General features: G+C 37.8%; 1 protein-coding gene across 1 annotated transcript; it reads left to right on the top strand.

The window, feature by feature from the left end:
• Positions 1–1,220: 1,220 nt before the first annotated feature.
• Positions 1,221–14,069, top strand: tspan33a (tetraspanin 33a). Its single transcript, XM_052118994.1, has 8 exons — positions 1,221–1,569; positions 5,294–5,348; positions 6,243–6,370; positions 6,689–6,763; positions 11,367–11,462; positions 11,617–11,742; positions 11,924–12,085; positions 12,263–14,069. The coding sequence occupies exons 1-8, from the start codon at positions 1,471–1,473 to the stop codon at positions 12,362–12,364; spliced, it is 843 nt and encodes a 280-aa protein (XP_051974954.1). The 5' UTR covers positions 1,221–1,470; the 3' UTR covers positions 12,365–14,069.
• The last annotated feature ends 1,625 nt before the right edge of the window (positions 14,070–15,694 follow it).

Below are 15,694 nucleotides of genomic sequence, written 5' to 3'. Positions count from 1 at the left end.
TTCCCAGATCTCAGTTCTTTAGGTATTCACAGCTGTGCCACCTGCTCTGTACTGTTTTTTGGAGTAGTTTACACCCCCCTAAAGGGGCAGATACTCTGGGAGTGGCGATTACTGCTTTTGGAAAAGGTCATGTGGCATCAGTGTATTAATCGCTGCTAATTCAGAGTCTGGGGGACAGAACTTCAATTCCTCTTAATAGATTATGGGAGAAAGATGTAAACTTGGTATTAGAGGAGGGATTGAGGGCTAGGATTCTAAATAACATCAAGTCTGTGTAACGGGAGCTAGCTGATAGATAGCTATGCAATGTGCATAAACTGCACTCTCCTGACCTCAAGAGGTGCTCTAGCGACTGACGCCAGGGTTCCTCAATAGGCCACATCCGGCCCGCGCTAAAGGCCTGTTCACACCAAATCCGTGACGATTTAGCGATTTTTTTTTACTGTGAGAGAGAGCAAGATAACGTGCTTATATACAGTTTACATAAATGTGTAGGGCCTATACATAATTTTTTAATCTTATATGATTTTATACATTTTATTCATATAATATATCTTGCAGAAATGTTATTTAATTCCCTCAATCACTGCTACATGCATGCATTTGATAAATAAACTTTGACTTGACATGACTTTAGGCCACACACGAATGTGATGTAAATGCGCCCTCTTCTGTAAAAACTGTGTAACAACAAGTTGACAACAACCAAGCATTTTTGTATTTCGAGAGGAAATACATAAATAAATAAATAAAAAAAAAACGTCTTATTTATGGAGAAAATACATCTCAATTGTAACTTTACAAATCAGTCAAAAAACTAAAGTGGCCCGTCAGCTGTTCATTTGCTTTTAGTTCATTCATCACACTTGATCTCTGTGTTGTCTTATTCCGACAACTAACAAACATGTTGTACAAAGCCACTTGCAGAACTGCCAGATTTGAATTACAATCTAAAAGGGTTTGGGGCCCTTTCTGTTTTTTTGTTTTGTTTTTTTTTTTCTTCCTCAGGAGAGGTCAGCATATAACATTAAACAAGAGAAAAAATGTCCCCTCATGCATTCTGCCTAACGCTTGTATCTATCATATATAATATTTTGCAGCACATCTTCACCTCGCTTATAGATTCAAGAACCCACACAGGTGACTTTGGTGCAAAAAAGGAAGGAAGGAAACGTCTATTGCTTCTACAGCACATACGACGTTCTGCATTTTTTTCAAGTTCATTGACTGCCCTAAATCAGGAAATGCTTTTTAAGACAACAAGTACAGATTCCCTGCGATGCGCTCGTGTGATTTCAGCCGCTCTGCTATGGACGCTTGCGCGGTATGTTGTGTTGAGAAATATCGAGAAAGTTGAGTCGTTTCAGAAAGAGCTGAACGAATGATTCTTTTCAGCATGATGAAAATCTAGTTGTTTCAACAGTGACTTGAACGTTAAAAGGGTTAAAAGGCAATCATACACCTTTAATCATGTCAAGAACGAAACAAACACCGAAAACTGACGAGGAGTTCTCCTTCGTGAGTTCGGTGGTGAAATATTTACTTTTCTTCTTCAACATGATATTCTGGGTAAGTAATTCTCACTAAATAAATAATAACTTCAAAACACTTGTGATATATAGCCTATATATATATATATATATATATATATATATATATATATATATATATATATATATATATATATATATATATATTTAACAAAGAGACATTGTATAATGTTGGATTATATAGAGAAAGTTGTCTTTCTCATGTGCTTTGGTTTAATGATTAATGTTTGTTTAACTACCCCCTAAAACAAAGCAAGCTTTGTATAAAAGCACACAGACACATTCATGAACTAAGTGCACTTGCAGGCTGAAGGCAGGTACATTTTAAAATTAAGTTCAAATAACTTTAAAGACACCTTCATTTTTAGTCATGTAGACAGAGCTGCCTTCACCATGTTCAGGTATGAACAAACACCGAAAACATCCCCCATGGGCATGTCTTGAATTACTACACCAAAGGTGGATTCTTAGAATACTTCAGATCAAGGGCATAGATTTGGCTTGAACATTGTGGTGGGTCACAGTGTGAAGAATTTAAGAATCTACGCACCTGCTTTAGAGCATGAACAACATGTCATGCCACACTTTACATTAGACTAACCTGTTTGATCTTGACTTGATATACTGAGAAATAACTGAGATTTGTGACTCTGTGTCTGCTGACTTTACATTAGACCTCATCAATAAACTTTTTTTGAACTTGTGGCTGTTGCCAAGCAGTGAGTCTAATCGATTCATATGCTGATAGAGTGCTTAGAGGGCCCTGTGCTTCTTTTATTTGTTGCCCTGTAGCATTTAGTGAATAATTGACTAAATTGAATAATGCCTCTTCTGTGAGAGAATCAGACACTAAAAATATATTAAACGGTCTTGGGTAATTACTTCTGCCATTATTTGGTTACTTGCAGAAAGCTATTCAAGATTATTTGGTCAACTCTCTTAATATTTAAATGCTTGTCCTAAGCAATGGAGTCAACAGTGTTAAAGGGGATAGTTCATGCAAAATGAAAATGATGTCATCATGTACTCACCCTTATGTGGGTCCAACCCTGTATGACATTCTTTCTTCTGTGGAACACAAAATAAGATACAAGGCAGTGCATTAGTCTCAGTCACTATTAACTTTCATTGCATCTTTCTTTCCTTACAATGAAAGTGAACGGTGACTGACGCTATCAGCCGAACATCTCCTTTGGTGTTCGACGGAAGAAACAAAAGCAGCTGGATTTGGAGCAACATGAAGGGGAGTACCATTAATGAATGCACAGATTAATTGTGGTATTCAGTACTGTGCATGCTTGCTGGTGCAAACACACAAATGCAAATACCAAAGGAGATTTCATGTTAAAAGCCTTAAGGACAAACCACGTATTATTATAACCATGTATAATACAACAATTGACTCCAGGACTCAGCTGTTGTTGACATTAGGTTTGTTCTTTGTAAGTTTCAATGTACTTTAGGGATGGGAACCCTCTTTTTATGTTTGCTGATACGCACATCAGTGTTCGTGTTCATTTTTAGTGATACCTAGTAATATAGTAATATAAAGAACCTTAGCAAAAGTTTTGCAGGTTTGTGATCAGTGAATCATATTAATGTACCACACAGTAATCATAATATAGACACATTGATAAAAGATATACACAGTAAAAGATATAATGATGTTTTTGGATCTCGAATGGCTTGAAGTAGTGCTCTGGGTTACAGAAAGATTCTAAAGTAATAGCTGCAACAGTTAGACCGCTGTAGGTTGGTTTTGAACACAGGAAATGCTTAAACATGTGCAAACCTGCATCTGTATCTACATGCACTTCTTCAGTCAATTCGGGAAATGACCTCAAAGACACTTAATCATTAGTCTTAACGTAACGTTCAGTCACTATCCTTTAGTTTTAAACATTTCCCACCAACATCTACTTAGTTTACTCAAATAATATATGATTTGTATTACACAAAAATAAAAAATGTTGGCATTAAATTTAAGCTGTATAGCCAGAGGGGAACTGGCTCCCCCAGCTGAGCCTGGTTTCTTACAAAAGTGTTTTTTTGTTTGTTTTTTCTATGTTAACTAACATCTTATGGAGTTTTGGCTTGGTCACAGAAAATCATGCATTAAAAATGATTTGAAATTAGGCCCCCAATCACGTTTTCATTTAAACAGCTCAATGAGGTCCTTAAGACATCAGAGCATCATTGCAAAGATGAAGTGATGCTTATAATTCATCTGTTAAAACTCATGTATTATTTGAGCTGAAAAGTTGTTTAAATCGTTGTTTTTACAGTCGTTATTAAGGTTTGTTGACATTACATTTTCATGGCAACAAAGCTGTAAAATTGGATATAACTTTACACAGAAAAGGTTAGTAAGCAATTTGATCATACACAAATAATGTTAACATGCATATTGTTTATATTTTGTGGCTATACTTTTTAAACACGGAGTATTTTAACATTTACGGATTGGCCCCCATTCACTTCCATTGTAAGTTCCTCACTGTAATCAAGAGTTTTGCTTTTTTTAAAGAAAAATAAGGGCAGTAGCTCAGTGAGTATTGATGCTGACTACCACCTCTGGAGTCACAAGTTCAAATCCAGGGTGTGTTGAGTGACTCCAGCCAGGTCTTCTAAGCAACCAAATTGGCCCTGTTGCTAGGGAGGGTAGAGTCACACTGGGTTACCGCCTTGTGGTCGCGATTAAGTGTTCCTCGCTCTCAGCATGGTACGTTATGCATGGATTGCAGAGAGTAGCATGAGCCTCCACATGTATGGCGTTATATACATGCTGTAAGTTTCCATGGTGTCATGCATGGCAAGCCATGTGATTAGATGCACAGATTGACTGTCTCAAAAGCGGAGGCTACTGGGACTTGTCCTCCACCACCCGGATTGAGGTAAGTAACTGTGCCACCATGAGGACCTAGTAAGTAGTGGGAATTGGGCATTCCAAATTGGAAGAAAAGGAGATCAAAAAAAGAAAAAGAAAAGGAGGGGGCAAGTCAAAATACATTTTTGTGGTTATCAATATTATGCCACAGATGCTGTTGATTGAACTTGTTTTGAACACAGAATATTCCTTTAACAGAGAGCTGGATGGTCAATTTTAAAGTAGGTGGCCAAATCACATCAACCACAGCAGTCAGGCAAGTATGCAGACATCAAAAATAAATGTATAATATTAAAAGAGGGGGAAATGTCACTTTAAAAAAATAAAATAATGTTTTTTAAAATGAAGCCTCTTTTCGGCCTTTGAAGTGAATCTAAGAATATGGACAGTGCTTTCTCATAGGAAAAAGGGATGTGGAGTTTCATAGTAACCTGATAGCTGTGTCAGTGAAAGGGGGCTACATTGTGTCAGCCAAGCTGAGATGTTTTGTTGTGGGAGAAATTGAGAGTGAATGCACCCTGAAGTTTCTCTTCTTTGTGTTCGTGCAGAGCAAAAACTGCTCAAAGTTTTCCACTCTGCTATTTCTGGCCTTGAGCAGGTGTTATTTCACCATGCAGTTTGTAAGTGCCTCAGTAACAATCCAATGACCAAGCAGCATACTTACACCTGTCAATAAGAGTCTTAGAAACTTTGACACATTTAAATCCTTATGTTTGTTTAAGGAAAAGTGAAAATTTTGGATTTCAAGCTGGGCAAACCCTCAAGAGGAATGAGTAAATTGCGATCACACCCTGTGGCTCTGTGCAACTTATGTTTTATCATTAAGACTACTATACCTTTCTTTTTTATTTTATAGATAATTGCTCTGTTCCTGATATCTATTGGCATTTATTCCAGGATAGTAAAACATGGTAAGTGTGTTTACATGGAACACCATTGCTTGTTTTACAGCTGAACTGAAGAGCATTGTTTAAAGTCTGCTTTGTTTTACACCCTTCAAAGACATTAGGGGTTATGGGTTAACATTCATACTAGTTAACATGTATGCAGAAAATAGGCTATTGTTCTCTGATGAACAGAAAAGACAAGGACCTTATAAATGCTGTCTTATAAACTAGCCTCATTCAATATATATATATATATAAATAAAAAGTAAAAACAAACATTTTTGTAACTTGTCTTTAGTGGCTTATCTTACACTTAAAGGGATAGTTCACCCAAAAATGAAAACGCTCTCGTCATTTACTCACCCTCATGTCATCCCAGATGTGTATGACGTTCTTTCTTCTGCTGAACACAAACCAAGATTTTTAGAAAAAATATTCCAGCCCTGAAGGTCCATACAATGAAAGTGAATGGTGACCAGAACTCTGAAGGTCCAAGAAGCACATAAATACAGCATAAATGTAATCCATAAGACTTCATTGGTTAAATCCATATCTTCAGAAGTGATATGATCGGTGTGGGTGAGAAACAAATCAATATTTAAATCATTTATTTATAATTGTCCACTTTCACTTTCTTCATTCACTTGCATTGTATGGATCTACATAGCTGACATATTCTTCTAAAAATCTTAGTTTGTGTTCATCAGAAGAATGTCATACACATCCGGGATGGCATGAAGGTGATGACAGATTTTTGGGTGAACTATCCCTTTAACTTTAATTGATGGTGAATGTATCACAAAACCTAAACAAATGCTAAAATTCTTGCTTTCAATTTTATTCCTAGTCATCACTCAGTATTGATTCCTCTTCAGATAAACACTGCCACAATCTGTATGTCTTTATGTTGCTATACAGAGACAGCCCTGGCCTGTTTGACTGTGGATCCTGCTCTGTTACTGATGATAGTGGGGATTCTGATGTTCCTCATAACGTTCTGTGGCTGTGTGGGTTCTCTCAGGGAAAACATCTGTTTACTGCAGACGGTCAGTAACTAGGCCAGCGAGTTACATCAGAAAGCTGTTCCTTTGTGAATGATATATCACAATCTTGCCAGTACCAGTGTAGGATCATTATGCAATAACAAACTTGGTAAACTTTTAAAGAGAGACAAAGTTTAAAAGTACATTTAATTGCTATTGCTCAGACAGGCCACTAATGGAACTAAAAAAACAAATAGCATCCAAAAAATAATGACCATTTTATTTACATTCTGAAATTCACATGTGTTTTAACATACAAAGCAAATCCTAATAGATGACTTCCTTTGTGTGTGGTGTCATTGTTTGTTCATTCCCCTGCAGTTCTGCATCTGCTTGACTGTACTCTTTCTGCTGCAGCTAGCGGCTGGTGTTCTGGGTTTTGTCTTCTCAGACAAGGTAAAGAGCATCATGAATCAGATTTGGAAAATAATTCAATGGAAAATCTAAGACTTGGGGATTACTTTCTCAAGTAATCAATATTGTTTTAAGTGTAGATTTGAACTGTAATTCATTTGAAGTATACTATTTTAATGTGCAGTTAAATGCCTCGGTCTTTGATAAGTAATTGTAGAGACATATGCAGGCACCCTGAAATAAGTGATGATACGTGTGGCCGCCAGAACAAGGAGTAGTCTTTTGAGCACTGTTGAGTGAATTGGCAGCCAACATTTTGGAATAATGTACATATTTTGTTGTTTTGGAAGGACATTTGTACTTTATTTCCCTAAAGTGGCATTCATCTGATCACAAAGTATAGTCAGGACATTATTGATGTAAAAAACAACACCATCACAATTTGAAAAAAGTAATTTTTGATAAAATCTAGACAGACCCCATTTCTAGCAGCCATCACTCCAACACCTTATCCTAGAGTAATCATAATAAATTGCTCATTTGGTACAAGAAAATCACTTTGCCATCTAAACACAGTTGAAAGCTATTTGTTCATTAAATGTAGCTTAACATTGTCTTTGCATTTGTTTTTGTGTTGCCACAGTATGCAATAGACTGGCATGTCTTCAGGTTAATATTAGGTAAAAAATGGCAACAACAAAAAAAGAAACATCTTTCTCTAGAAACTCATCAGTCAATCATTGTTTTGAGGAATGAAGGCTATACAATGCTTGCAATTACCCAAAAACTGAAGATTTCATACAAAGTTGTACACTACAGTCTTCAAAGACAAGGACAACTAGCTCTAACAAAGACATATAGAGATGTGCAAGTCCAGATGTTTAAATAAACAAGAGGATAAGTACATCAGAGTCTCTAGTTTGAGAAATAGATGCCTCACATGTCCTCAGCTGACAGCTTCATTGAATTCTACCCGCTCAACACCAGTTTCATGTACAACAGTAAAGAGAAGACTCAGGGGTGCAGGCCTTATGGGAAGAATTGCACAGAAAAGCCACTTTTGAAACAGAAAAACAAAAAGGAAAGGTTAGAGTGGGCAAAGAAACACAGATATTGGACAACAGATAATTGGAAAAGAGTGTTATGGATCTAAACCCCATTGAGTTTTTGTGGGATCAGTTAGACTGTGAGGTGCGTGAGAAGTGCCCGACAAGACAGACACATCTATGGCAAGTGCTTCAGGAAGCGTGGGGTGAAATGTCACCTGAGTATCTGGACAAACTGACAGCTAGAATAACAAAGATCTGCAAAGCTGTAATTGCTGCACATGGAGGATTTTGGGATGAGAACTCTTTGAAGTAGTTTAAAAAAAATAAAATCTAACTGTAATAGTAATTTTTCATGTTATTAATGTTCTGATTACACATTGTGATCAGTTGAATGCCACTTTGGTGAATTAATGTACCAATTTCTTTCTATAAGAGCAAAATCTGTACATTATTCCAAACTTTGGCCACCAGTGTATATACAGTGCATCCGGAAAGTATTCACAGCTTCACTTTTTCCACATTTTGTTATGTTAAAGCCTTATTCCAAAATTGATTAAATTCATTATTTTCCTCAAAATTCTACAAACGATACCCCATAATGACAACGTGAAAGAAGTTTTTTTGAAATCTTTGCAAATTTCTCATGTACGTAAGTATTCACAGCCTCAATACTTTGTTGAAGCACCTTTGGCACCAATTACAGCCTCAAGTCTTATTGTGTATGATGCTACAAGCTTGACACACCTATTTTTGGGCAGTTTCTCGCATTCTTCTTTGCAGGACCTCTCAAGCTCCATCAGGTTGGATGCGGAGTGTTGGTGCACAGCCATTTTCAGATCTCTCCAGAGATGTTCAATCGGGTTCAAGTCTGGGCTCTGGCTGGGCCACTCAAGGACATTCACAGAGTTGTCCCGTAGCCACTCCTTTGTTATCTTGGCTGTGTGCTTAGGGTCGTTGTCCTGTTGGAAGATGAACCTTCTCTCCAGTCTGAGGTCCAGAGTGCTCTGGTGCAGGTTTTCATCAAGGATGTCTCTGTACATTGCTGCATTCATCTTTCCCTCGATCCTGACTAGTCTCCCAGTCCCTGCCACTGAAAAACATCCGCACAGCATGATGCTGCCACCACCATGCTTCACTGTAGGGATGGTATTGGCCAGGTGATGAGCGGTGCCTGGTTTCCTCCTGACATGACGCTTGCCATTCAGGCCAAAGAATTCAATCTTTGTTTCATCAAACCAGAGAATTTTGTTTCTAATGGTCTGAGAGTCCTTCAGGTTTCTTTTGGCAAACTTCAGGCAGGCTGTCATGTGCCTTTTACTGAGGAGTGGCTTCCGTCTGGTCACTCTACCATTACTGGCCTGATTGGTGGAGTGCTGCAGAGATGGTTGTTCTTCTGGAAGGTTCTCCTCTCTCCACAGAGAAACGCTGGAGCTCTGTCAGAGTGACCATCAGGTTCTTGGTCTACTCCCTGACTAAGGCCCTTCTCCCCCGATTCCTCAGTTTGGCCAGGCGGCCAGCTCTAGGAAGAGTCCTGGTGGTTCCAATCTTCTTCCATTTACGGATGACGGAGGCCACTGTGCTCATTGGGACCTTCAATGCTGCAGACGTTTTTCTGTACCCTTCCCCAGATCTGTGACTCGATACAATCCTGTCTCGGAGGTCTACAGACAATTCCTTGGATTTCATGGCTTGGTTTGTACTCTGATATGCACGGTTAACTGTGGGACCTTATATAGACAGGTGTGTGCCTTTCCATTTCCAATCTACTAAATTCACCACAGGTGGACTCCAATCAATTTGTAGATACATCTCAAGGATGTTCACTGGAAATGGGATGCACAATTTTGAGTGTCATGGCAAAGGCTGTGAATACTTATGTACATGTGATTTTTATATTTTTTTATTTTTAATACATTTGAAAAGATTTCAATCAAACTTCTTTCACGGTGTCATTATGGGGTATTGTTTGTAGAATTGTGAGGAAAATAATGAATTTAATCTTCATATTTTGAAATAAGGCTGTAACATAACAAAATGTGGAAAAAGTGAAGCGCTGCGAATACTTTCCGGATGCACTGTATACAATTTCAAAATGCACAATATGGTAATACAAGATAAAGTGTTAACGTGAACATTACTACACTCATATTAACTACATTGCTTAACAGTTTATTGCGTATTATGAATTTGTTTATTAGTTAGAATAATAATAATGTATTGACAATTTTCCTAGTAGCCTGATAAAAAGGACATTAATGACACCTATTAATTTAAATACATCAAGTTACCAGTTTAAGTTTATGTGGAACTTTTTTTAAATTATTATTACACATTTTACATATGTACTGTATATAAATGTATTTAAGAGATCAGGTGTATGTGTTTTTTGTTTTTATGGGGGTGTGTGGTATGCCCAGTACAGTATGTTCCACAAGGGATTTCTAGTTTAAAAGGGCGCCCTCTACTGCCCACCACTTTTCAGTGGAATTTCAATTCACAGCCAATTGCAGAATAACTAGCATTTTTCAAGTACATTTTTATTTGTTCTTAACAGACCTATTCTAATAAATATGAGACAATACACTGATGAGCCGAAACATAATGACCACTCACATGTGAAGCGTATAATATTGAACATCTCCTAACAAGGCCACATATCAAGGTCTGGGCAGATTGGATGGTAAGTGAAAAATTAGTTCTCGTAGTCAACGTGTTGAATGCAGGAGATATGGGCAGGAGTAAAAACCTGAGTGACTTTGACAAGGGCCAAATTGTTATGGCCAGATTACTCGGTCAGAGCATCTCTATCCCAGTCAGCAGTGGTGAGTACCTACCGACAGTGGTCCGAGGAGGGACAACACACAGACCCGCGGCAGGGTGTTGGGCCCCAAGGCTCATTGATGTGCATGGACAACCAAGGCTATCCCACCTGGTCTGACCGTACAGAAGGTCTACTCTGGGACAAGTTACAGAACATTTTAATGATGGTTTAATGTGTCACAACACAGTGATGCACCCTGCTACAAATGAGGCTCCATGGCCGCAGACCAGTCTTAGTGCCCATAATGACCCCTGTCCACCATCGAAAGCACCTACAATGAGCACGTGAGTGTCAGAACTGTGCAATGGAGTATTGGAAGATGGTTGCCTGATCCGATGAGTCCCGTTTTGCTGTGTATGTGTGCACCATTTACCTAGGGAAATGATGGCACCAGGAAACACTGTGGGAAGATGACAATACAGTGGAAGGAGTGTGATGCTCTGGGCAATATTCTGCTGGGAAACCCTTGGTCCGGCCATTCATTTGGACGCCAATTTGACACGTGCCACTTAACTCAATATTGTTACAGACCAGGTACACTCCTTCATAGCAATGGTATTCCCTGAGAGCAGCAGCCTCTTTCAGCAGAATAATGCACCCTGCCACACTGCACACATTGTTCGGGAATGATTTGAGGAACATGATGAATAGTTCAAGTTGTTGCCCTGGCCTCTGAATTCATTGGAGGACTAACGGCATATTAGGCCAGTGGTCATAATGTTTTGGCATATGGGTGTATATTCATTCAAATGTATTTATCATCCACACGTTACAGGCACGTGGCAAGGTAACAGAAATGTTTAACAGCGCAATCAAACATTACAGAGATGACCAAGACCTGCAGAACCTAATTGACTTTGGACAAACACAGGTCAGAATTTGTATATCCTGTATATATATATATATGTATGTATGTATGTTAGATTATATCTGTTTTATGTTATTTTAGTTTTTACATAGTTATGGCATAGAACTAGTATGTAGTAGTTGATAATCGTAATGTTTTTGTCTTATAATATGACCAGTTCAACTGTTGTGGGGGGATCTCTTACATGGACTGGTCTCAGAACATGTACTTCAATTGTTCTAAAGAGAACCCCAGTAGGGAGAGTTGCTCTGTTCCCTTCTCCTGCTGTCTGCTCTCCAAAGAGGTGAGAAACAGCTTTACTTACTTGCCTAACTTGAATGAATGAATGAAAACTTTATTGAACAACAACAACAATCAACACAAAGTGTTCAAAAGGATAAAAACACAAAAAAGCCCAAAGGCTTGTTTCCATTGTGGTCCTTACTTGCCTAACTTACTATCTGCATTCATTTTTGTTTTGTCAGGCTATTATAAATACCATGTGTGGTCAAGGGATGCAGGAGATGGAATACCTTGCAGCCAGTGGTTTCATCCATACCAATGGGTGCATTGATAAAGTGGTCAACTGGATTCACAGTAACCTGTTTCTGTTGGGAGGCATTGCACTGGGCCTGGCCATCCCACAGGTCAGAATCAGAGAAGGGAAAACGCTTACAATTCTATTTCAATTAACATATACAAGATCAATTTAATGCTTGTTTCAACTTATTTCATTCAAAGTGACAATAGATTCTCTCCAGTCTGAGCATCTACAATATTTTCAATTTGTTTGACCTGACAGCATTTGTTCACCTCTCTTTCAGCTGGTTGGAATCCTGCTCTCTCAAATTCTGATTAATCAAATCCAGGATCAGATTAAATTACAAAATTACAACCTACAGCATCGTTCAGACCCCTGGAACTGAATACACTGTATTGTAGTTTCTGTCTCTGAAACGCATTTTTGTAGACAACTCAGCTTGAGTTTGATTGTCAAACTGATCTCATGATAATGTGTACATATTTTATTGTATGATTTCGTACAATTTCGTTCCTATAAATTTGTACGATTTCATAACGTGCAAATGCTTGGATGTCCAGCCGCGGCCCGTGCATTTTAAGTCTAGGCCTTCAGTGTGATTCATGTCATTAAGAACACACAGTTTCACAATGAATAAGACATACATTTACATTACGTGGCAGTCAACTAATAATACCAATTGACATTTTAAAAACACATCCACGCATGGAAGCCAGAACCAAGGTCAATACCAAGAAAAAGCTCTCTAATAATATTTTCGATTAAAAAGTTTCTTGCAATACATTTATTTCGTTAGCATACACAGTTACTTTTCAAAACTTGATCCGACACTGAATGCTCAAGCAGCATAATTTACACTTAGAAAACTCCTGATGTTGCTATAACAATGCAAAAATCACTTACCAATTTACTTGAAGTGAAAATCAGTCCTCCTTTCCTGTTTAATTAATCAATCGCTCGCTCATGCAGAACATCTCAGATTTTTAAATCCATAAGAATCTCTTTCTCAATGATGATGTGGCAGTGACAGCCAACTCGTCAGCAAAATCTCACACTCTTCGTTTTCAAATTACGCACATCACTTTAAGTGTGATTGCGTCACTCAAGGCCAGCTAGAAGGCCTGGACTGGGACATATCCTAAAGACCACACCCACAAGAACAAATAAATCTGATTGGCTGATAAATCTGACAATCTGAATTTAGACGCCTATTCACTATACACTGTTGAGGAATTCTGCAGAAATTCTGAAGGCCTGACGGGGTGGAGCTCAGACTCACGTACTGCTTTGGCTTAGGAGCGTGGCTTCGGGCATGCAATTTGTAAAACGCAACTGTCTAAGACAACTGTCTTGTCACGCTTTGCTTGAAAGCATCAAGGAATAAATTCTGACTGGATAATTTTTTTTGTTTTTTGCTATTCATTTGTAGATTAATTAGGAGTGGAAACTGATTGAAAGTACATATGCAAAAAGGTCAATGAGAATATGAATATATAAAAATGTTTATTAATTAGGCATGTTATGCCAGCAGAGAAGGCTTTGACTTTGACGATTTCCACGCACGAGGCATTAAGGACATGCTTATTAATATTATGCCCATACCCAAACCCCTTATCTAAACCTAACCGATCAGTAGAGAGTGAAACATGATAGGAAGCTGTTGTTTGTGACAGAAGCAATTAACTGTTGCGTATTAGATGTAAACGATGTCCAGCGATGTCATTGGCTGTAGTGATAGTCATACGAATTTATATGAGTGCAGTCATAAGATATCATACAAATTAGCCAAATTTAGAAAAGTCATACACATCCTGACCATTTCAACGTGAGAGTGTGTTGTTGTCATCAGCTTGGGAACGTCTTGCTGACTGAAGTGACTGACACGGATCAGATTTTTGAATGAGGAGAACAAGGCTTAAGAACAGGCAATCAAGTCAGGTTTTGAGATGTGGAATAAGGCCATCTGAACAAGAGATGTACTATTTTTATGAACCAGACTATTTGTATGAAATGTGTGAGATTCTCTAAAGATCTATAGGTCAATAAAACTATTTGTCATGGTTCCAGTGAGTTTGTCGGTTTGTTCTGTCTATTTTGTTATTTGTTACTGTTTTTTGGGGGGTTATTTACGAATTCATGTGAGGTCAAAATAGACAGCACTGTATGTCAATTCATTAATTAGCTTAAAAACATTCACTTCCCATCATGTCTTACATTGCAGAGTCATTTCTTAATTTCTGTATTATGTACCAATTTTAAAGTGGCATACTAAACTTTCTTTAACAAAAACTGTACTTTTTAACTATATTATGAAAACAACTGGTTTCATGATATATGACTACTCACTGGTCTACTCACTCCATGGTATTTGGCTGTTATTTTCTTATAATCTGTCTCCTCATAAAAAACACCTGGCAGTAACAAGTACTGCTAATAGTCTGCACAAACAGAACATACTTGGTTCAGCTAGAGCATCAAGTGCTTACTTCCTGTTCATACTCTTACAGTGGTGAGGATCTTACTCTTGTTTGGAGATTATGTTAATTATTCACCGTCTCTGCTGACTGAAATCTGTTTTTGAGGTTCATTCAGTAGATATCAATGAATGCATACAATAATTGATCATTTTAATGTTTCTTTGTTGTTTTCATCCCCATTTATTAAAATAAACGTTAACTCTTTGCAATAAGGTTTCATTCGTTAACATTAGTTTAATGTCTTAAAGTCTGCAGTGACTCCACAAGATGTTTAAGAAACATTTGAAGGAACCAAACAATGGCGTTATAAGAAATGTACCAGACAGCTTAATTTGTTGTTGGAAGGATAGTAGAAATGCAAAAACACTCTAAAGATATTTTTGTTAATGTATGTGTCAATGAGTGTGTATAAGAGAAAGAGAGAGCAAGAGTGTTAAGGGTTTTTGTACCAGCCTCTGCCTCTATTTGGGGCATGTGTGTTTGTGTGTGGTCCCCGATCTGTGCCTCTGTCTGACTCATTATACAGCACTCATTTTAGACAGGGTTTTTAAGGAGGCCATGTGCTGGGAACACAGAGCGTAGCTTACCACATTGAGAGACCAACAAGTCCTGCTGCCTAAATCTGATACACCAAACTACACAAAGTGTATTCTCCACCCTTGAAAATTATTTTCAGTCTCCATGGCAACTGCCAAATTTGAACATTCCACTGTCCCTATGGGAATAAGATTAAAAGAAAAGAATGATGTGAGAAAATTAAATGAGATGAACCAAAGTCATTCCAGCAAGTCAGTCCACTGTCGGACATCTTTGGAATGCTCTCTGGTATGGTGTTAAATATTGCCTAAATCAACATTTTTGTTCTTGATAATAAATTGGAGAAGCTGTGGGGTATCTTGAAATGTTCAGTATGTTGTTTTTATTAAGTTTATGCATTGTACCATAACCCATATGGCAAAACTGATTAAGAAAATAGGCCTACAAATATGCTAATTATGTCTCATTTCATAGTGTGGGGTAAATTAAATGTAAGGTGTATTGAACTGCAAAAAGGAAAAAAATATATCACAAGTGTTCTTAAGTTATAAGAAATCCTTAGCATTGCATAGGAGTCAATTTCCAGTCATGCCAGTGCAGCTCTAATCTACTTGAACAGGGGAATACCGGAATCTCAAAAACGGTTGGTCAAGATTACGATCAAAGAAAATATTTCAAATCAGCAATTAAATTTGATAATT

This window comes from Xyrauchen texanus, chromosome 45 (genome assembly GCF_025860055.1).
Source record: "Xyrauchen texanus isolate HMW12.3.18 chromosome 45, RBS_HiC_50CHRs, whole genome shotgun sequence".
Classification (NCBI taxonomy): domain Eukaryota; kingdom Metazoa; phylum Chordata; class Actinopteri; order Cypriniformes; family Catostomidae; genus Xyrauchen; species Xyrauchen texanus.
Note: the sequence above shows the minus strand (reverse complement) of the source record. Positions and strands in the feature narration are given on the sequence as shown.

Excerpts from the sequence above, each read along its gene's own strand:
- tspan33a (XM_052118994.1), top strand. The coding sequence starts at position 1,471 with ATGTCAAGAACGAAACAAACACCGAAAACTGACGAGGAGTTCTCCTTC. Across the intron at positions 6,764-11,366 it reads GTTTTGTCTTCTCAGACAAG|GCACGTGGCAAGGTAACAGA; the intron begins GTAAAGAGCATC and ends CACACGTTACAG. Across the intron at positions 11,743-11,923 it reads GCTGTCTGCTCTCCAAAGAG|GCTATTATAAATACCATGTG; the intron begins GTGAGAAACAGC and ends TTGTTTTGTCAG.